The sequence below is a fragment of the Leucopleurus acutus genome (genome assembly GCF_964270905.1).
Source record: "Leucopleurus acutus genome assembly, chromosome: 7".
Taxonomy (NCBI): domain Eukaryota; kingdom Metazoa; phylum Chordata; class Mammalia; order Artiodactyla; family Delphinidae; genus Leucopleurus; species Leucopleurus acutus.
The window spans coordinates 107,928,018-107,952,273 of record NC_139150.1 but is presented as its reverse complement, the minus strand read 5'-3'; the positions used below and the strand labels follow the sequence as shown (position 1 = coordinate 107,952,273).

At 39.0% G+C, this 24,256-nt stretch overlaps 1 protein-coding gene across 1 annotated transcript in view; it reads right to left on the bottom strand.

Moving 5' to 3' along the window:
• Positions 1-24,256, bottom strand: part of MTMR9 (myotubularin related protein 9) — a 78,968-nt gene that overhangs the window by 5,225 nt on the left and 49,487 nt on the right. The window contains exons 7-9 of the mRNA XM_082842785.1: positions 13,398-13,539; positions 11,369-11,589; positions 5,760-5,911 (exon numbers count right to left, since the gene is read on the bottom strand). Of these exons, the coding sequence (XP_082698911.1) occupies positions 5,760-5,911; positions 11,369-11,589; positions 13,398-13,539 (515 nt within the window). The remainder of the gene's footprint in view (positions 1-5,759; positions 5,912-11,368; positions 11,590-13,397; positions 13,540-24,256) is intronic.

The window sequence follows — 24,256 nt, the reverse complement described above, 5'->3', positions numbered from 1 at the left end:
ACCATCACCCTGATACCAAAACCAGACAAAGATACTACAAAAAAGAAAATTACAGACCAATATCACTGATGAGTATAGATGCAAAAATCCTCAACAAAATACTAGCAAACAGAATCAAACAACACATTAAAAGGATCACACACCATGATCAAGTAGGATTTATCCCAGGGATGCAAGGATTCTTCAATAAACGCAAATCAATCCATGTGATACACCATATTAACAAATTGAAGAAGCAAAACCGTATGATCATCTCAATAGATGCAGGAAAAACTTTTGACAAAATTCAACACCAATTTATGATAAAAACTCTCCAGAAAGTGGGCACAGAGGGAACCTACCTCAACATAATAAAGGCCATATATGACAAACCCACAGCCAACATTGTCCTTAATGGTGAAAAACTGAAAGCATTTCCACTAAGATCAGGAACAAGACAAGGCTGCCCACTCTCACCACTCTTATTCAACACAGTTTTGGAAGTTTTAGCCACAGCAATCATAGAAGAAAAGGAAATAACAGGAATCCAAATCAGAAAAGAAGAATTAAAGCTGTCACTATTTGCAGATGACATGATACTATACATAGAGAATCCTAAAGATGCTACCAGAAAACTACTAGAGCTAATCAATGAATATGGTAAAGTTACAGGATACAAAATTAATGCACAGAATTCTCTGGCATTCCTATACACCTATGATGAAAAATCTGAAAGTGAAATCAAGAAAACACTCCCATTTACCATTGAAACAAAAATAATAAAATACCTAGGAGTAAACCTACCAAGGGAGACAAACGACCTGTATGCAGAAAACTATAAGATACTGATGAAAGAAATTAAATATGATATAAACAGATGGAGAGATATACCATGTTCTTGGACTGGAAGAATCAACATGGTGAAAAGGACTATACCACCCAAAGCAATCTACAGATTCAATGGAATCCCTATCAAATTACCAATGGCATTTTTTACAGAACCAGAACAAAAAAATCTTAAAATTTATATGGAGACACAAAAGACCCCGAATAGACCCCGAATAGCCAAAGCAGTCTTGAGGGAAAAAAATGGAGCTGGAGGAATCAGACTCCCTGACTTCAGACTATACTACAAAGCTACAGTAATCAAGACAGTATTGTACTGGCACAAAAACAGAAATATAGATCAATGGAACAGGATAGAAAGCCCAGAGATAAACCCACGTACATATGGTCACCTTATCTTTGATAAAGGAGGCCAAAATATACAGCGGAGAAAAGACAGCCTCTTCAGTAAGTCATGCTGGGAAAATTGGACAGCTACATGTAAAAGAATGAAATTAGAACACTCACTAACACCATACACAAAAATAAACTCAAATTGGATTACAGACCTAAATGTAAGGCCAGAAACTATCAAACTCTTAGAGGAAAATACAGGAAGAAACTCTCTGACATAAATCACAGCAAGACCTTTTTTGAACCACCTCCTAGAGTAATGGAAATAAAAACAAAAATAAACAAATGGAACCTAATGAAACTTAAAAGCTTTTGCACAGCAAAGGAAACTACAATGAAGATGAAAAGACAACCCTCAGAATGGGAGAAAACAGTTGCAAACGAATCAACAAAGGATTAATCTCCAAAATCTATAAACAGCTCATGCAGCTCAATATTAAAGAAACAAACAACCCACTCAAAAAATGGGCAGAAGACCTAAATAGACATTTCTCCAAAGATGTACAGATGGCCAAGAAGCACATGAAAAGCTGCTCAACATCACTAATTATTAGAGAAATGCAATTCAATACTACAATGAGGTATCACTTCACAGCAGTCAGAATGGGTATCATCAGAAAATCTTCGAGCAACAAATGCTGGAGAGGGTGTGGAGAAAAGGGAACCCTCTTGCACTGTTGGTGGGAATGTAAATTGATACAGCCACTATGGAGAACAGTATGGAGGTTCCCTAAAAAACTAAAAATAGAATTACCATATGACCCAGAAATCCCACTACTGGGCATATACCCAGAGAAAACCATAATTCAGAAAGACACATGCACCCCAATGTTCACTGCAGCACTGTTTACAATAGCCAGGTCAGGGAAGCAACTTAAATGCCCATCAGCAGATGAACACATAAAGAAGATGTGGTACATATATACAATGGAATATTACTCAGCCATAAAAAGGAACGAAATTGGGTCATTTGTTGAGACGTGGATGGATCTAGCGACTGTCATACAGAGTGAAGTAAGTCAGAACGAGAAAAACAAATATTGTATATTAACACATATATGTGGAACCTAGAAAAATGGTACAGATGAACCGGTTTTCAGGGCAGAAATTGGGACACAGATGTAGAGAAGAAACGTATGGACACCAAGGGGTGAAAGAAGTGGGAGTGGGGGTGGTGGTGGGATGAACTGGGAGATTGTGATTGACATGTCTACACTGATGTGTGTAAAATGGATGACTAATAAGAACCTGCTGTATGAAACGATAAAATTCAAAAATTAAAAAAAAAGTCACTATGTACATGCTCATTAATTCTTCAAAACCCCACAAAATTATGAAATAGATCAAAATCCTGTTCTCTGATATATTCAGGAATACAAACTGTACATTTACAATGAGATAAACGTTATAGTTTCACAATACAAATCTTCCTTTAAACAATTACAGAACTTTATCCAGACCTGTAAGACCTACATGTGTGAAATCACTTTCACTGGAAAAGCGGCAGTTACAGCAAAACAGAACTACACAAACTGTTATTTAAGAGCCTAAACTTCAGCACACTCTCTCTCTCTCTCTGTTACTTATGAGGCAGCTTTCCAATTCTGTAGGCAACTGCTTCTTTCCCCAAATAATAATTATCCTTTTATTATGGAGTAAAGACATTTTCTCCTCTACACAGATGTACGTTAATGATATCAGCCCAAAGTAACGGCTTAAAGATACTCAGGCCAGGAGGCACAAACACCTTCCAGGCTGCAAGAAGTCAGCAGCTGGCAAGTTCACAAAAGTTTTATGATTAGAATACTTTGTATTAGAATACTTTCCATAAACCAAACTGCCATGCACCCTAGACAGTCCTTCTGTAGTGTGTCCAAATGCTAGATAGAAGAAGATAGAAACACAGACTAAAGACTGACCTGTGTTGATTTTTCTATTAAATGAGCTTATTTTTAAAATCCTGTTCTTCAATATAGGAATTACTTAATATTAATGGTTGACTACAATGACTACAATGTAATTATAAACAGCAGAGAGACATTTTAAGGCCAGAGTAGTGTCATTATACAATCCATATACTTTCCATGAGAATATTTTACCTAACAGGATTTCTTCCAGTTCTAAGTTGAGGAGGTAGTAAACATACAGAGAAACCCCTTTCTTAATGGTGTAGGAGGAACTCATTCATATAACAAAAAAATTTTCTTCTATCACATAATCCCTAAACTGTCAATGAGGTTTGGTAAAAACAAGTTAAATCGTCCTTTAGGCCATTGGACTCCCAATTTTGGCTTTCCTCCCAACTAACTAGATTCTTGTTTCAGTTATTAAACATGACAGTGGCTTTTAGGTAAATTGTCTCAGAAGTCTTAAACAAGTAGTACAGCTGTAAACTCTCATTTAAGAGATCACCTGTCCTGCATCTGTGACTATCTAAACACTCAATAAGCAAGGAGAAGTTCTGAGCAGCCCCAAATCCCCAAAGCACTAACACTCAGACTCAGAGACCCTGGAGACTGAGGCCACTTTCCCACAATTCTAACTAGGGGACACCTCAACTGATAAGATTAGAAGCATAAACTGAGGGGGAGGAAGCAGCTAATGACAGATATGCCAAGCGGAACAAGCCGTGAAACTGATGGCCGGAGAAGTGACAGAAACAGGCTCGGTCTCAAAACAAGGAAGCAAAGCAACCTGAGACCCTTTTACACACAACGGGCAGTTTCCACACAAGAATTACCCTTGAGACAATAATGTATTAGAACACAGTATACTAACTGACATTTATAGTACTTCAATTTACCAAACAGCTGTTATTCCTGTGTGTATGCCTTATATTGTTTAATATAAAGATGAATAAAAATGTACTCACTACCTACAAATTGGTTAAAAAGAAATTAAATGGTATTTTATAGTCTTTGCTTAATGAATGGATAATATGTTTTAGATAGGTTTTAGTTATTTTTTAAAAAAACAAGCTTTAGTATTTAAGGAGCTAAACTTCAAGAATCTGAAAAATTAATGTAGGTAAAACACGTTCTTTAGGGGGCTTCCCTGGTGGTGCAGCAGTTGAAAGTCCGCCTGCCGATGCAGGGGACACGGGTTCGTGCCCCGGTCCAGGAAGATCCCACATGCCGCAGAGCGCCTAGGCCCGTGAGCCACGGCCGCTGAGCGGGCGCGTCCGGAACCTGTGCTCTGCAACGGGAGAGGCCACAACAGTGAGAGGCCCGTGTACCGCAAAAAAAACCAAAAAACACATTCTTTAGAATAGACATGAAAATTAAGCCTGGATTACTGTTCCACACAAACAGGATATCTGTATTACTGCACTGATGGATGGCATTTATGTACGTTTTGTGGAATCTTACTAGAATGACTAGTTCATTACCCCTTCCACAGCCTTCAACAGAAGAATCTACCTAATGACTACTTAATAAAGCAAACAGAAACCATCTCCTAGGAGTTTACAGTTTATACCTGTCCCAACCACCTATCACTTTTTCTACACAAAAAGTAATGTACTTTTCCTCACACCCATTAGGATGGCCTATCAAAGGGGAAAAGCAGAAAATAACAAGCATTGATGAAGATGTGGAGAAACTGGAACCCTTGTTCATTGCTGGTGGGGTCGTAACATGATGCAGTCATTACGGAAAACAGAATTACTGTTCCTCAAAATACTGAACGTAGCATTACCACATGATCCAGCAATTCCACTTCTGGGTACGTACCCCAAAGAATGGAAAGCAGGGCCTCAAAGAGATGTTTGCATGCCTATGTGCCAAAACGTGGAGGCAACCCAAGTGCCCACTGACATAAGGATAAACAAAACGTCATGCACACACACAACAGAAAATTACTCAGCCTTAAAGAGGAAAGAGAGGGCTTCCCTGGTGGCGCAGTGGTTGAGAGTCTGCTTGCCGATGAAGGGGACACGGGTTCATGCCCCAGTCCGGGAGGATCCCACATGCCGTGGAGCGGCTGGGCCTGTGAGCCATGGCCGCTGAGCCTGTGCTCCGCAACGGGAGAGGCCACAACACTGAGAGGCCCACGTACCACAAAAAAAAAAAAAAGAGGAAGGAGATCCTGTCCCATGCTACCACATGGATGAGCCTTGAGCACATTAATTATGCTAATGAAATAAGCCAGTCACAAAAGGACAAATACTGTATGGTTCCACTTATATGAGGTACCTGGAGTAGTCAAATCCAGAGACAGAAAGCAGAAGGGTGGTTGCCTGGGGCTGGAGAGGGGCACTGAGAAGTTGTTTATGGGTACAGAGTTTTAGATTTACAAGATGAAAAGTTGTGGAGACCTGTTTCACAGCAACATGATATACTTAACCATACTGAACTGCACACTCAAAGATGGTTAAGTTGGTAAATTTTGTGTTTTTGTCACAATAAAAAAAAATGTACCTTCTTATCTTGAGAAAATATCCGATATAAACAGCAGTATCCATGTACTCATGTACCCACAGGCAGTCAAGAGAACATCCTAGACTATATTAATAAAATGTTTGCGAAGGATGCGTGGCTTACCCTCCCACAGCTGAAGACTCTGTGGAGCAACTGAAGGCCAGATGACAAGATTGTTGGCTTCAAAGAGAGGGTTGGTGAACTTACTCAGTTCACTGGGCCGGTTGACCCAAGACCATAGAGACATCGTTTTCTGCTGTAGCTTCAACTTGCATCTGATCAAGAAAGAAAACTGCCATTAAAGCAATTAATTTATGACAACCACTATTAAATGCTCCTTCTAACAGGACAATTTCTTTTCTGTTGTATGTTAGAAAGCAGAACACAAGACTTTTAGCAGAGGAACAAAATGTTGTAAAATTAAAATATTTGTCAGCATTTTTAACTGTCAACAACATCAAAACAAAGACTGTTTTGCAGGCTTCCAAAGCTGGCAACAAAGTTAATCCACCAAGAAGATATAATAATTATAAATATATATGTATGTTGCACCCGAGCCACAAAACATATGAAGCAAAAACTGACGTAATGGAACAGAGAAACAGACAATTCTCTAATATAGTTGAGGATTTCACTATCCCAGTAACTAGAGAGAAGATAAATAAGGAAATACAGGACTTGAACAAAATGTAAGACAAATATAGAAAACTCTACCCAACAGCAGAACACACATTCTTCTCAAGTGGACATGAAGCATTCTGCAGGCCAGACCACGTGGTAGGCCACAAAACAAAGCTCAATACATTTTAAAAGACTGAGATCATACAAAGCATCTTCTTCAACCACAAGGGAATGAAGTTAGAAATTGATAACAGAAGAAAAACTGGAAAATACATAAGTATGTGGAATTATATAACACACTTTCAAACAACCAACGGTTTAAACAAGACATCACAAAAGAAGTCAGAAAATACTTACAAATGAATGAAAACAAAAACACAACATGCTAACACAACTCCAGTGAAAGTAATGCTCAGAGGGAAATTTATAGCAAGAACCTATGTTAAAAAGGAAAGATCTCAAATCAGTAATCTAACTTTACACCTTAAGGAACTAGACAAAGGAGAGCAAACTAAGCCAATGCTTGCAGAAGGAAGGAAAAACTAAGATTACAGAGGAGACAGACAAAAAAACTTTTTAAAATAACATCAATGAGACCAAAAGTCAGTTCTCTGAAAAGATCAACAAAATTGTTCCTCTGGCTAGAATGACAAAAAAGGAAGATGCAAATAACTAAAATCAAAAATGAAAATGGGACATTACTACTGACCTTACAGAAATAAAAAAGATTTTAAGAAAATACTATTAACTGCACACCAACAAATTAGATAATCTGGATGAAACGGACAAATTCCTATAAACACAAAAATTACCTAAACTGACTGAAGAAATAAAAAATCTCAACAGACCTATAACAAATAAGGAAATTGACTCAGTAACAAATAATCTCTCCACAAAGAAAAGTCTAGGACCAGATGGTTTCACTGGTAAATTCTATCAAATATAAAAGAAAAATGAACACCAATCCTTCTCAAACTCCCCAACAAATAGAAAAGGAATATTTCCTAACTCATTTTATGAAGCTATTATCACCCTGATGCCAAAGCCAGACAATGATACAAGAAAACTGTAATAGGCCAATGTCCCTTACAAATATAGATGCAAAAATTCTCAACAAACTACTAGCAAACCAAATACAACAGCACATTGAAAGGATTATATACCATGACCAAGCGAGATTTATCCTAAGTATACAAGAGTGGTTCAACATAAGAAAATCAATCAATGTAATACACCACATTAATAGAACAAAGAGAAAAAAACCACATGATCATTGCAATTAATGCAGAAAAAGCAGATAACAAAACATCTTTTCATGACAAAAACACTCAATAAATTAGGAATAGAAGGGAACTTCCTCAACATGGTAAAGGGTACTTATGAAAAAAAACACAGCTAACATCATACTCAACATTACACTCGTGAAAGACTGAAAGCTTTCTCCCTAAGATCAGGAATAAAACAAGAGTGCCTGTTTTCACCACTGCCATTCAATGCTGTACTGGAAATTCATTAGACATGAAAAAGAAAGAAAACACATCCAAAGTAGAAAGGAAGACATACAATGATTTCTACTTGCAAATAACATGATCCTATGCATAGAAAATCCCAAAGAATCCACACACACACACGAACTACTAGAGCTAATAAATAAATCTGGCAAAACTGCAGGGTACAAGATAGACACAGAAAAACAGTCATGTTTCTATATGCCAGCAGTGAATACTCCAAAAAAATTAAGAAAACAATTCCATTTACAACAGCATTCAAAATATTAAAATACCAAGAATAAATTTAACTGAAGAGGTAAAATATTTGTATACTGAAAACTATAAAATATTGCTGAAAGGAATTAAAGACCTAAATAAATGGAAAGACATCCCGTGTTCATAGACTGGAAGACAACACTGTTAAGGCAGTAATAACTACCCAAAGTGATCCACAGATTCCAATGCAATCTCTATCAAAATTTTCTTACAACTCAACAATAAAAAGACAAATAACCCAATGAAAAAATTGGCAAAGTATCCAAATAGATATTTGGATATCAAAGAAGTGACAACACAAATGCCCAACAAACACATGCAAAGCTGATCAACACCATTGGTCCATTAAGGAAATGCAAATCACTGTAATGAGATTTACACCACTTTACACCCACTAGGATGACTAAATCAAAAGGGCAGACAATAAAAAATGGTGGAGATATGGAGAAACTGGAGCCCTCATACATTGCTGGTGGGAATGTAAAATGGTGCTGCCACTTTCTTTCACAGCTCCTCAAAATGTCAGTTACCATATGACCCACAATTCCACTCCTAGGTTTATATCTAAGATAAATGGATATATGTCCACACAAAAACTTGTATACAAATGTTTAACACAGCATTATTTATGGTAGCCAAATGATGGAAACAACACATTCTACAACATGGATGAACCTTGGAAATATGCTCAGTGAAAGAAGCCAATCATAAAAGACCACATATTGTATGATTCCATTTATATGAAATAGTCAAACAGGCAAATTTATAGACTAAGAGCAGATTTGTGGTTATCAGGGGCTAGGGGATGGAGGGAGGGAAAATGGATAGTGACTGGTAATGGATATGGGGTTTGTTTTGGAGGTGATGAAAATGTTCTAAAATTAGGTGCAGTGCTGGTTGCACAACTCTGAATATACCATTTTTAAAAATCACAATAAATACACTTTAAATGGCTGAATATTATGGTAAATGCATTATATCTCAATAAAGCTGTTTTTTAAAAATGTTACATTTTCCCTTTTAACTGAAGTCATCTTTTACCAAGAAGTTTCAGTGGTTTTTAAAGATTTTTTTTAAATCTTTAAAGATTTTTAAAAAATCTTATTAGGCTAGCTAATACTCCAATCTCCCAAATTCACAGGGTTCAAGTAATTTCAGACTTTGTATTCATAACAAATCTTAAAAGTTCTTATTCTTTCATATGTAATATTTAAAAGGGAAAAAAAAGGATGGTCATTGCTTTCTCTTAGGTCATCTCTTCTAATTAAACTCTATTCTGACTAGCAGAATTCTAAAACAGAGATGAATAGAACCCTAAAGTCAGGAAGCATTAAACTTTTCATCTATTGTTAATAAGGAAAAACTAGGAAAAAATTAATAATTTATGTTCTATTTGGATTAACTACGTGTTACAGAATAGTTTCTGGGGTGGGAAGGGAAATATTAATGGCATCTCCATCACAAATCAATCCAAATCCTACTTTTTGGAAGTAGGCCTGTTCTTTTGGCATAAGTAATGAATTCAAGTGTAATAATATAAGTATAATCATTTCTAGAAAGTCAACTTAAAATGATACTAAAATACCCAAAGTAAATTTCATCAATTGAAAAAATTGAGGTACGATGTTCAAAGATTCATTTAAGCCTAAACTATGAATGAACAGTTCAGGGACAATCCCAACCACCAACCCATCTGAAGGTTTTCACAAAGGTTCGATTTTGTAATGCCAACATAATGTAATAGGGAAGAACAAATCTGGCTCCATACTGGATCTGTTTCTTTTACTCTAAACTTTGTATTCTACTGCTTTTGCTACAAGTTAATCACTAAAGGAATGTTGCTTATCGCTTAAAGAATACATAATGGCCCATCTGGGGAACCCTGAGCAGTCCCCCATCCTGAGCAGTAAGCTAAAACACCTTTGTTTAGCTCCCAGGAAACATCCTGACCAGGCCCACCTGTGACGGACTGCAAGGAGGAAGAAATGAATGCATCCCCTCCAGAGTCTGGCAGGAACCAGGAAACATTTACAACAACTTATCACCTTGTGTTTTTTTCTTTTTCTTTTTTAACTTTCCCCTCTTTGTTTTATAAAAGAAACTAGCATCCAAACCCAGGCAAGATGGTTCTTTGGGACACTAGTCCACCATCTTCCCGGTCTGCTGGCTTTCTGAATAAAGTTGCTATTCCTTGCCCCAACACCTCGTCTCTCGATTTATTGGCTTGTCGTGCAGAAGCAGTACAAGCTTGGACTCGGTACCAATAAGACATTTTATCTTGAGCAAGTTAGTCCTCTCCCAACTCCATATATTATCAGAGAAAACACTTAGAGCAAATACCCTTGGGATACAGAAGAAACAGTGCAAATTATAAACAAATCCATTAAATCAAACTGACCATATGAATCACATGTGGCTGCAGTAAATATAGCCAAAGCATGGTGAGAAAACTGTGGTGACACAGAACTTTCTAGAGCAAATAGTTCTAAATTTTTCCCTACTTCTGAAGACAAGAATCTGTAAGAAACTCTAAAGTTGAAATATCTGCCAATTCAGCTTTAAGTAAAAAAACATGTATTGCTCTATGTTCTTGAATTTCAAACAGGTAAAGATGCAATAATTCTATTCTTTTATGAAAACTGTTAATTGTTTAAATTTATTATTCAACTAACTGATGCCAGGTACCAGCCAAGGGACAAACCCTGCCTCCCACCCAGAGGAAGCCTTTAGACTGTACCCGAATGAGAAGATTACCAGTTAAGCATCTTTAATGATCATTCTGATGTGAATCTTCTAATTAAACCTATAAACTTGATGGTGTCTGGGTTATGAAGTAAGATCCTAACTCTGGGCCTGAGGACAGTTTCTCGGTATAAGAGAGAAAATTCTACAGCAGGAGTAGGAAGACCTGTACTACAGCCATACTTTTGGTGACCAACAGGCTGTGTGTTTCCTGGACAAGTCATTCACTTCTCTGGATAATAACCTTCCTAATCTATCAAACTGCATGGAGGGTAGAATTGAATTATATGTTAAAGCTTCTTCCACATGTAAGATACTATGCTCCTATAGAAGGAGAGTAACATTTTAATGGTTGCTCAATTATTCAAAGCTTTTTAATCAGTGTATGAACTAATTTTAATCAAACAGAACAAAATCCAGGATATGCTCTCACCTAGCATGTGATAGGCTCACAATAAATTATGTAATTTAATTTATACTAACTGTAACCTCTTCCATCTTATAAATAACATTAATGTAGAACCAAATCCTCTTTTAGGTCTCTTTTAGGAAATGACCAAAACAGCTAAAAATAAAATGGCCCCCACGTGAGCAGGTACCTACCTTTCACTTTCATTGTTGCCCAGAAATGTTCCAAACTGTGAGGCATATGCATGCTCAAAGAGCATGATGAGGAGATTCTCATTAAATTCAAATGAACAAGGGAACTGACGAAGTATCTGCCACACACTGTCCAAGAAGAGAAGAAATACAGGCGACTCCCACTTCTGCTTACTATTACAATAGGCCGACTGTGCACAGCGCTGCTGGAATGGGTGACCAGCCTAAGAGAAAAGATGGAAATGCAGCAATCATATCCAGTGAGATGACAGTGTAGCACATTAGTAACAAATTTCACACAGTTGCAACAAAACTATTAAATGGAACATCATATAATTTGGGTGGCTGCTCTTTAATGATTTCTTGGTTTAAGACAATCTTCACCAACTAAGGAAAAAGACAAGATTTCCAAATACTTAACAAGGGTATATATACAGTTAGCCATAACGTCTGCAGTTGGTCTTGGAATATCAAATAGAAGAATAATGAACTTTAGTAATAATAAGCATAAAATAAATCTTTCTAGGTCTGTAAAATGTGGAGCAAAGTCAAAGAACATAAGCTCTTCAGGTATAAAACAGGACGGCTATCCCCTTCTATCCATCCAAAGCACTGTAGACTACTGTAAGCTAAGGAAGCCTCAACACTAAATGCAGATAGATATGGGGTTCTCATAGACAAATTTTTATCAGGTTACTCCTGATAGTAAGTCTTTAATTACATAAGAAAGTTACTGTCATGATTACATCTGTATGAATGCTTTTATATTAGAGACAAAGCTGTCTTTAGTTTCCCCCTCCCCCCAAAAAGAACTAGAAGAGTCTGTCATCTACTGACCAAAGGAAATTTAAGAATCATTTGGCTCTCTGGCCCACCCAGAACCTGAGTACTGACCTTATCCCCCCAAATCACACCCTTCTAGGTATTTCATATACATGCTTTATCTTTGGGTCCTCGTGCTACTTCATCTGACAAAGATAATGCCAGGAACATGAATGGGATTTTGATGCCCATGAAAATGGTAATATATAAACAAATCAATCATACTCATTTGTTTGTTTGCTATGCATCACAAGGAATGTAGCTGAATAAGATCTGCACCAAATATTTAGGATGGTCTGACTTAAACAGAGATAAAGGTCAGCTGTCAGGGTGGGTAGACATGGTAAACATAACAGCATTAACACATAATAAAGCTGAATTGTAACTAGAAGGGCCCGAGTGATTTTCTCCAGAGATACTTCCTTTCAAGATATATCTAAACATTTGTTTTCAATCACAATTACACACTAAGTTACATGGTGTATATATATTTAAATTAACCTCTGGCCTGAAGGATTTCCATCTATTTTATGAGACCTTTATTTTAGCTGTCCTTCAGCATTATATAGGACAGCACTGTGTTGTGTCCTAGGGGTAAACAGCTGAATTGGGTGGGCAAGGTTCCCTGAACTCAAAGAAGTCACTATATCTGAGTCTAGTTCAGGAAACAAGGTGTGAGGAAAATGGATCAATTTTTTCTGTGAAGGAAGTTAAGGTCCCAGAGTCTTCACGAAAGTAGAGATATTTAGCTGGATCTTACAGGATAAGAAGGATTTCACCTGGCTGAGGAAGACGACAGGACAGAGATGAGCAGAAGGTAGAAAGCACTAAAGCACATGCCTTGTACTTACAAGTCCCCACTCCTCCTTCCCCCCTTGTTTATGTCTTTTATCTCTAGCAAGACTAAGTTCTGTGAGACAAGACCATGTTTTACACGTTCTTTGTGTTTCCCCTATAGGTAACAAGGTACAACTAATAACGTTTGTTAGGGGAATGAAGGGCCAAATGAGCAATATAAGCGAACAGGGAGACAGAAATTGAGAGGCAGTAAAGATTACAGGCATTTATTAAGAGGAAGAGAGATTTACTGTCCCCCAGAAAATTAAACATCTGAATCAATCAGAATTTCATATATTATATCCATTCCCACAAACCAGGATCAAACATCAATTATGAGCAGTTCCTCTGTGGACAAAATAGCTTTTCTCACCTGAAGCCACTCTCTCTCTATCAAGGCCTCAAAGCCCCGGATGGTCCTGCTTCTTGGTTCTAAGATAATCTGGGCCAGGGAGGTAACCTGGAGTGTGGAATCAGTTCCTTCTGTTCCATGAATCAGTATGGATGCTCCTTCCCTGGTAGGAAAATTCAGAGGACAAATGGGACACTCCTGACATGGTCAACCAACTCTGTTAATAATAAACATTTCTTGAGTATAACAATAAACATTTCTTGAGTATAACAGTTGAAAGTCTTTTGCATTCTGCTCTGTCCAGTAGGTTTAGAGTCTAAATGAGGTACATGAAGACAGCTTCCTTTGGGGAAAATATAAAACTCTAAGTCCCAAATTTCATAGGACAAGAACCCATTTACATTATAACAAATTTCATAAAACCATTTCCTGAATGTTTTCTTCCTTTACAAAACCAGAAAGCAGACCTCATCACATTCACTAGATGCTGACCTTTTCTGCTTTAATATAGTTAACTAAAGCCTTTTCTCATCAAGCCTAGAAACACACAAAGTTATTTTTCTGTATCTCTCTGACCTTGATTCTACCTTTCCACCATCAGTTTACTGTAAGGATGCCTTCATAAACCATAATGAATCTGGGAAACAAGTCCTAAACCACACTTTGAGAAACATGAAAACAGGAAGGAAAATTTTAAAATATTATATATAAAAGTGTCAGGGGGTTTCCCTGGTGGCGCAGTGGTTGGGAGTCCGCCTGCTGATGCAGGGGACACGGGTTCGTGACCTGGTCTGGGAGGATCCCACATGCCGTGGAGCGGCTGGGCCCGTGAGCCATGGCTGCTGAGCCTGCGCATCCGGAGCCTGTGCTCCGCAACGGGAGAGGCCACAACAGTGAGAGGCCCGCGTACCGCAAAAAAACAACAAAAAAAAAGTGTCAATCTAGGGACCACCCTGGTGGCACAGTGGTAAAGACTCCATGCTCCCAATGCAGGGGGCCCAGGTTCGATCCCTGGTCAGGGAACTAGATCCCACACGCATGCCACAACTAAGAGTTTGCATGCCACAACTAAGGAGCCCACATGCTGCAACTAAGAAGCCAGCGACCCGCAACTAAGGAACCCATGAGCCACAATTAAGGAGTCCACGTGTTGCAACTAAGGAGCCGGCAAGCCACAACTAAGGAGCCCACAAGCCACAACTAAGGAGTCCGCCTGCTGCAAATAAGACCCAGCGCAACCAAATAGACCCAGTGCAACCAAATAAATAAATTCCTTAGGGGGAAAAAAAAGTATCAATCTAGAAAGTCAGTGGCAATGATACCACTATACACTCTGTAGGTGGTTCCCAGGACCCCATTATTCGAAAGAGTGGGAGGAAACACCAGAAACTAAACTACATTTTCTCCCCTCCCCTTCTTCTACCTCTTTTTATTGAAATGACAGTGAAGGAAATTGTGGAAAAAAGGAAAATAAGCTCACCACTTTCCCATAAAAGTTTTACGTTTGGCTACTGTTAATTCTTTCCTCATGTACAGATATACTTTACATAGCTGTAGCGAAAGGTAACTTATTATTTCCACTTTTATTATAAACATTTTCCCATGTTTCTATGTCATCTATAAAAGTATTGTATTAATGGTTACATAATATTCTATTAAGTGATGAACTACAATTTACTTAATCCTATACTTGGACATTCAGGTCACTGCCAATTTTTGTTACACTTTAGATGGTGTACTTAGCTTTTTGTCTTTTGCTGAATTATTCTAGAGTTCTTAATTTGAAAATAAGACTCCCTGATGTTCACCTATGTTTAAGTTAACAACCCCATTCTCAGGATGAAATCTAATGACTAGACTGAAGGGTATGAGCAAATGTTTTCAGGCTTTTGATATATATTAGATGTATATCCTAGTTATCTGTGGTATACTCTAAATTTAATTCAATTAATTTAAGGTCTATTTTTACATTTTGAGTGTTGTAAGGGCAGATTTTTATGAAGGTATAACTAATGAGCTAATATACATCCCAAAAGGGAACTCAAACATGGCAAAATAAACCAAAACCTTCAATTCTCCTAGGAGTGTGTAAGTCCCTGTTTGTTTAAGGTAGCCCAAACCAAACAAAGGTGGAGATAGAAAACACTGTTCTGCCCCTGGGATTACATCCACCTGCATCACCTCTAATTATGGCTGAAGACTCAGACAACATGGTTATAAGGGTTTATGACAATTCATGTCTCATAAGCAAACAAAGCCTCTGTACTCATCATGTAAGGGGAAATATTTTTAACTTAGGTTAAAAAATCCCAAACCCTTGAGCTTCCCTGGTTGAGAGTCCGCCTGCTGATGCAGGGGACACGGATTCATGCCCCGGTCCAGGAAGATCCCATATGCCGTGGAGCGGCTGGGCCCGTGAGCCACGGCTGCTGAGCCTGCGCATCCGGAGTCTGTGCTCCGCAACGTGAGAGGCCACGGCAGTGAGAGGCCCTCATACCGCAAAAAGAAAAAAAAAAACCCAATCCCTTAATATATACATCTCATCATTCTGTATTATTTATTTCTCTGCCACAGCACCTTGGTCTTTAACTCCCATTATTTTATAAGATAATTGGGCTTCCCTTTTTTTTCTTTATTTTTTTGGCTGCATCAGGCCTTAGTTGCGGCATGCAGGATCTTTTCGTTGTGGTGCGGGCTTCTCTCTAGTTGTGGCGTGTTGGTTTTCTCTCTCTAGTTGTAGCGCGCAGGATCCAGAGTGAGTGGGCTCTGTAGTTCGCGGCACATGGGCTCTCTCATTGAGGCGCGTAAGTTCAGTAGCTGTGGCGTGTGGGCTTAGTTGCCCAGCGGCAAGTGGGATCTTCATTCCTCGACCAGGGATCAAACCCGTGTCCCCTGCATAGGAAGGTGGATTCTTTACCACTGGACCACCAGAGAGGTCCCTACACCAGGAATCCCAGGGAATCCTGATTCATGGCACTTGGTGGCCCTGTGGTAAGTTGCTAACTCACCACATGATCTTAAGCAACCTGTTCTATTATCAATTTCTCATTTATTTTTAAAATTACATATATATTTCCCTAATTTGGAAGCATCAATAAAACAAATTAAAATCTCAAAGAAAAGTGCCATCCAACTATGTGGTGACAACACTTCTACCTACCTACTGTTTCAGTGGGAATCCCCTTCTTAAAAAGGGCATTCTAACACAAGGCAGACAGCAGAAGCAAGAAGAACTACAATCCTGCAGCCTGTGGAACAAAAAACACATTCACAGAAAGACAGACAAGATGAAAAGGCAGAGGGCTAGGTACCAGATGAAGGAACAAGATAAAGCCCCAGAAAAACAACTAAATGAAGTGGAGATAGGCAGCCTTCCAGAAAAAGAATTCAGAATAATGATAGTGAAGATGATCCAGGACCTCGGAAAAAGAATGGAGGCAAAGATCAAGAACGTGCAAGAAATCTTTAACAAAGACCTACAAGAATTAAAGAACAAACAGAGACGAACAATACAATAACTGAAATGAAAACTACACTAGAAGGAATCAATAGCAGAATAACTGAGGCAGAAGAACGGATACGTGACCTGGAAGACAGAATGGTGGAATTCGCTGCTGTGGAACAGAATAAAGGAAAAAGAATGAAAAGAAATGAAGACAGCCTAAGAGACCTCTGGGACAACATTAAACACAACAACATGTGCATTATAGGGATCTCAGAAGGAGAAGAGAGAGAGAAAGGACCCGAGAAAATATCTGAAAAGATTATAGTTGAAAACGTCCCTAACATGGGCAAAGAAATAGCAACCCAAGTCCAGGAAGCGCAGCGAGTCCCATACAGGATAAACCCAAGGAGAAACATGCTGAGACACATAGTAATCAAATTGGCAAAAACTAAAGACAAAGAAAAATTATTAAAAGCAGCAAGGGAAAACTGACAAATAACATACAAGGGAACTGCCATAAGGTTAACAGCTGATTTCTCAGCAGAAACTCTACAAGCCAGAAGGGAGTGGCATGACATACTTCAAGTGATGAAAGGGAAGAACCTAAAACCAAGATTACTCTACCCAGCAAGGATCTCATTCAGATTCCATGGAGAAATCAAAAGCTTTACAGACAAGAAAAAGCTAAGAGAATTCAGCACCACCAAACCACCTCTACAACAAATGCTAAAGGAACTTCTCTAAGTGGGAAACACAAGAGAAGAAAAGGATCTATGAAAAAGGAACCCAAAACAATGAAGAAAATGGTCACAGGAACATACATATTGATAATTACCTTAAATGTGAATGGATTAAACGCTCCAACCAAAAGAGACAGGCTTGCTGAATGGATACAAAAACAAGACCCATACATATGAAAGTGAGGGGATGGAAAAAGATATTCCATGCAAATGGAAATCAAAAGAAAGCTGGAGTAGCTATACTCATATCAGATAACATATACTTTAAAATAAAGAATGTTACGAGAGACAAGGAAGGACACTACATAATGATCAAGGGATCAATCCAAGAAGAAGATATAACAATTATAAATCTATATGCACCCAACATAGGAGCACCTCAATACATAAGGCAACTGCTAACAGCTATAAAAGAAGAAATTGACAGTACCACAGTAATAGTGGGCGACTTTAACACCTCACTTACACCAATGGAGAGATCACCCAAAATGAAAATAAATAAGGAAACAGAAGCTTTAAATGACACAATAGACCGGATAGATTTCATTGATATTTATAGGACATTCCATCCAAAAACAGCAGATTACACTTTCTTCTCAAGTGCGCACAGAACATTCTCCAGGATAGCTCACCTCTTGGGTCACAAATCAAGCCTAAGTCAATTTAAGAAAATTGAAATCATATCAAGCATCTTTTCTAACCACAACGCTATGAGATTAGAAATGAATTACAGGGAAAAAAATGTAAAAAAACACAAACACATGGAGGCTAAAAAATACATTACTGGGAGGAAGATGGTGGAAGAGTAAGATGCAGAGATCACCTTCCTCCCCAAAGATACACCAGAAATACATCTACATGTGGAACAACTCCTACAGAACACCTACTGAACACTGGCAGAAGAACTGAGACCTCCCAAACGGCAAGAAAATCCCCACATACCTGGGTAGGGCAAAAGAAAAAAGAATAAACAGAGACAAAAGAATAGGGACGGGACCCGCACCAGTGGGAGGGAGCTGTGAAGGAGGAAAGGTTTCCACACACTAGGAAGCCCCTTTGTGGGCAGACACTGCGGGTGGCAGAGGGGGGAAGCTTTGGAGCCACGGAGGAGAGCACAGCAACAGGGGTGCGGAAGGCAAAGCAGAGAGATTCCAGCACAGAGGATCGGTGCCGACCAGCACTCACCAGCCTGAGAGGCTTGTCTGCTCACCCACTGGGGCGGAGCGCAGGGAGAGGACTGAGGTTGGCGGAGTGAACACAGCCTGCAGGGGGTTAGTGCGCCACGTCTGGCCGGGAAGGAGTCTGCGAAAAGTCTGCAGCTGCCGAAGAGGCAAGAGACTTTTTCTTCCCTCTTTGTTTCCTGGTGCGCGAGGAGAGGGGATTAAGAGTGCTGCTTAAAGGAGCTCCAGAGACGGGTGCGAGCCGCGGCTAACAGCGCGGACCCCAGAGATGGGCATGAGATGCTAAGGCTGCTGCTGCCGCCACCAAGAAGCCTGTGTGCGAGCACAGGTCACTATCTACACCTCCCTTCTGGGGAGCCTGGGCAGCCCGCCACTGCCAGGGTCCCGGGATCCAGGGACAACTTCCCCAGGAGAACACACGGCACGCCTCAGGCTGGTAAAATGTCCCACCAGCCTTTGCCGTCGCAGTCTCGCCTGGCATCCACACCCCTCCCTGCCACCAGCCTGAGTGAGCCAGAGCCCCCGAGTCAGCTGCTCATTTCACCCCGGCCTGTCTGAGCGAAGAACAGACACCCTCCAGCGACCTACACACAGAGGCGGGGCCAAATCCAAAGCTGAGCCCCAGGAGCTGTGCAAACAAAGAAGAGAAAGGGAAATCTCTCCCAGCACCCTCAGGAGCAATAGATTAAAACTCCACAATCAACTTGATGTACCCTGCATCTGTGGAATACCTGAATAGACAATAAATCATCCCAAATTGAAAAGGTGGACTTTGAGAAGAAGATTTATTATTGTTTCCTCTTTTCCTCTTTTTCTGAGTGTGTATGTGTATGATTCTGTGTGAGATTTTGTCTGTATACCTTTGATTTCACCATTTGTCCTAGGGTTCTATACGTCCGTTTTTTTTTTAATTTTTAAAAATCTTTTTTCTTAATAATTATATTTAATTTTAATAACTTTATTTTATCTTAATTTATTTTGCTTTCTTTCTTTTTTCTTTCTTCTTTCCTTTTTTTTCTTTCCTTCCTCCCTCCCTCCCTCCCACCCTTCCTTTCTTTCTTTCTACTTTTTCTCACTTTCATTCTGAGCCGAGTTGATGAAAGGCTCTTGGTGCTGCAGCCAGGAGTCAGTGCTGTGCCTCTGAGGTGGGAGAGCCAACTTCAGGACACTGGTCCACAAGGAACCTCCCAGCTCCACATAATATCAAACGGCGAAAATCTCCCAGAGATCTCCATCTCAACACCAGCAGCCAGCTTCACTCAACGACCAGCAAGCCACAGTGCTGGACAACCTATGGCAAACAACTAGCGAGACAGGAACACAACCCCACCCATTAGCAGAGAGGCTGCCTAAAATAATAGTAAGTCCACAGACACCCCAAAACACACCACCAGACATGGACCTTCCCACCAGATACACAAAATCCAGCCTCATCCACCAGAACACAGGCAAAAGTCCCCTCCACCAGGAAGCCTACACAACCCACTGAACCAACCTTAGCCACTGGGAACAGACACCAAAAACAATGGGAACAGCAAACCTGCAGCCTGCAAAAAGGAAACCCGAAACACAGTAAAATGAGCAAAATGAGAAGACAAAAAAACACACAGCAGATGGAGGAGCAAGATAAAAACCAACCTGACCTAACACATGAGGAGGAAACAGGCAGTCTACCTGAAAAAGAATTCAGAATAATGATAGTCAAGATGATCCAAAATCTTGGAAATAGAATAGACAAAATGCAAGAAACATTTAACAAGGACCTAGAAGAACTAAAGATGAAACAAGCAACAATGAACAACACAATAAATGAAAAGAAAAATACTCTAGATGGGATCAATAGCAGAATAACTGAGGCAGAAGAACAGATAAGTGACCTGGAAAATAAAATACTGCAAATGACTACTGCAAAGCAGAATAAAAAGAAAACAATGAAAAGAATTGAGGAAGGTCTCAGAGATCTCTGGGACAACATTAAACACACCAACATTACAATTATATGGGTTCCAGAAAAAGAAGAGAAAAAAGGGACTCAGAAAATATTTGAAGAGGTTATAGTTGAAAACTTCCCTAATATGGGAAAGGAAATAGTTAATCAAGTCCAGGAAGCACAGAGAATCCCATACAAGAACAATCCAAGGAGAAACGCCCCAAGACACATATTAATCAAACTAACAAAAATTAAATACAAAGAAAACATATTAAAAACAGCAAGGAAAAAACAACAAATAACACACAAGGGAATTGGCATAAGGTTAACAGCTGTACTTTCAGGAGAAACTCTGAAAGCCAGAAGGGACTGGCAGGACATATTTAAAGTGATAAAGGAGAAAAACCTAAAACCAAGATTACTCTACCCAGCAAGGGTCTCACTCAGATTTGATAGAGAAATTAAAAACCTTTAGAGACAAGCAAAAGCTGAGCGAATTCAGCACCACAAAACAAGCTTTACAACAAATGCTAAAGGAACTTCTCTAGGCAAGAAACACAAGAGAAGGAAAAGACCTACAATAACAAACCCCAAACAATTCAGAAAATGGGAATAGGAACATACATATCGATAATTACCTTAAATGTAAATGGATTAAACGCACCCACCAAGAGACACACACTGGCTGAATGGATACAAAAACAAGACCCATATTAATGTTGTCTACAAGAGACCCATGTCCGACCTAGAGACACATACAGACTGAAAGTGAGGGGATGGAAAAAGATATTCCATGCAAATGGAAACCAAAAGAAAGCTGGAGTAGCAATTCTCATATCAGACAAAATAGACTTTAAAATAAAGACTACTACAAGAGACAAAGAACACTACATAATGATCAAGGGATCGATCCAAGAAGAAGATATAACAATTGTAAATATCTAGGCACCCAACACAGAAGCACCTCAATACATAAAGAAAATACTAACAGCTATAAAAGGAGAAATCAACACTAACACATTCATAGTAGGAAACTTTGACACACCACCTTCAGCAATGGACCGATCATGCAAAATGAAAATAAATAAGGAAACACAAGCTTTAAATGATACATTAAACAAGACAGACGTTACTGACATTTATAGGACATTCTAACAAAAACAACAAAATACACATTTTTCTCAAGTGCTCATGCAACATTCTACAGAATAGATCATATCTTGGGTCACAAGTCAAGCCCTGGTAAATTTAAGAAAATTGAAATTGTTTCAAGTATCTTTCCGACCACAAGGCTATGATTCTGGATATCAAATACAGGAAAAGATCTGTAAAAAATGCAAACACTTGGATGCTAAACACTACACTACTTAATAACGAAGTGATCACTGAAGAAATCAAAGAGGAAATCAAAAAACACCTAGAGACGAATGACAATCGAGACACGACGACCCCAAACCTATGGGATGCAGCAACAGCAGTTCTAAGAGGCAAGTTTATAGCAATACAACCCTACCTTAAGAAAGAGAAAGCATCTCGAATAAACAACCTAACCTCGCACCTAAAGCAATTTTAAAGAGAAAGAAGAACAAAAAAACCCCAAAGTTAGCAGAAGGAAAGAAATCATAAAGATCAGATCAGAAATCAATGAAAAAGAAATGAAGGAAACGATAGCAAAGATCAATAAAGCTAAAAGCTGGTTCTTTGAGAAGATAGACAAAATTGATAAACCATTAGTCAGACTCATCAAGAAAAAAAGGGAGAAGACTCAAATCAATACAATTAGCAATGAAAAAGGAGAAGTAACAACTGACAGTGCAGAAATACAAAAGATCATGAGAGATTACCACAAGCAACTCTATGCCAATAAAATGGACAACCTGGAAGAAACGGACAAATTCTTAGGGATGCACAACCTGCCAAGACTGAATCGGGAAAAACAGAAAATACGAACAGACCAATCACAAGCACTGAAATGGAAACTGTGATTAAAAATCTTCCAACAAACAAAAGCCCAGGACCAGATGGCTTCACAGGCGACTTCTATCAAACATTTAGAGAAGAGCTAACACCTATCCTTCTCAAACTCTTCCAAAATATAGCAGAGGGAGGAACACTCCCAAATTCATTCTACGAGGCCACCGTCACCTTGATACCAGAACCAGACAAGGATGTCACAAAGAAAGAAAACTACAGGCCAATATCCCTGATGAACACAGACGCAAAAATCCTCAACAAAATACCAGCAAACAGAATCCAACAGCACATTAAAAGGATCATACACCATGATCAAATGGGGTTTACTCCAGGAATGCAAGGATTCCTCAGTATACGCAAAACAATCAATGTGATGAACCGTATTAACAAACTGAAGAAGAAAAACCATATGATCATCTCAATAGATGCACAGAAAGCTTTTGACAAAATTCAAAACCCATTTATGATAAAAACGCTGCAGAAAGTAGGCATAGAGGGAACTTTCCTCAACATGATAAAGGACATATATCACAAACCCACAACCAATGTCATCCACAATGGTGAAAACATGAAAGCATTTCCACTAAGATCAGGAACAAGACAAGGCTGCCCACTCTCACCACTCTTATTCAACATAGTTTTGGAAGTTTTAGCCACCGCAATCAGAGAAGAAAAGGAAATAAAAGGAATCCAAATCGGAAAAGAAGAAGTAAAGCTGTCACTGTTTGCAGATGACATGGCACTACACACAGCGAATCCTAAAGATGCTACCGGAAAACTACTAGAGCTAATCAATGAATTTGGTAAAGTAGCAGGGCACAGAAATCTCTGGCATTCCTATACACCAATGATGAAAAATCTGAAAGTGAAATCAAGAAAACACTCCCATTTACCACTGCAGCACAAAGAATAAAATACCTAGGAATAAACCTACCTAAGGAGACAAAAGACCTGTATGCAGAAAATTATAAGACACTGATGAAAGAAATTAAAGATGATACAAATAGATGGAGAGATATACCATGTTCTTGGATGGGAAGAATCAACATTGTGAAAAGGACTCTACTACCCAAAGCAATCTACAGATTCAATGCAATCCCTAGCAAACTACCACTGGCATTTTTCACAAAACTAGAATGAAAACTTTCACAATTTGTATGGAAACACAAAAGACCCCGAATAGCCAAAGCAATCTTGAGAACGAAAAACGGAGCTGGAGGAATCAGGCTCCGTGACTTCAGACTATACTACAAAGCTACAGTAATCAAGACAGTATGGTACTGGCACAAAAACAGAAAGATAGATCAATGGAACAGGACAGAAAGCCCAGAGATAAACCCACGCACATATGGTCACCTTATCTTTGATAAAGGAGGCAGGAATGTACAGTGGAGAAAGGACAGCCTCTTCAATAAGTGGTGCTGGGAAAACTGGACAGATACATGTAAAAGTATGAGATTAGATCACTCCCTAACACCATACACAAATATAAGCTCAAAATGGATTGAAGACCTAAATGTAAGGCCAGAAACTATCAAACTCCTAAAGGAAAACATAGGCAGAACACTCTAAGACATAAATCACAGCAAGATCCTTTTTGACCCACCTCC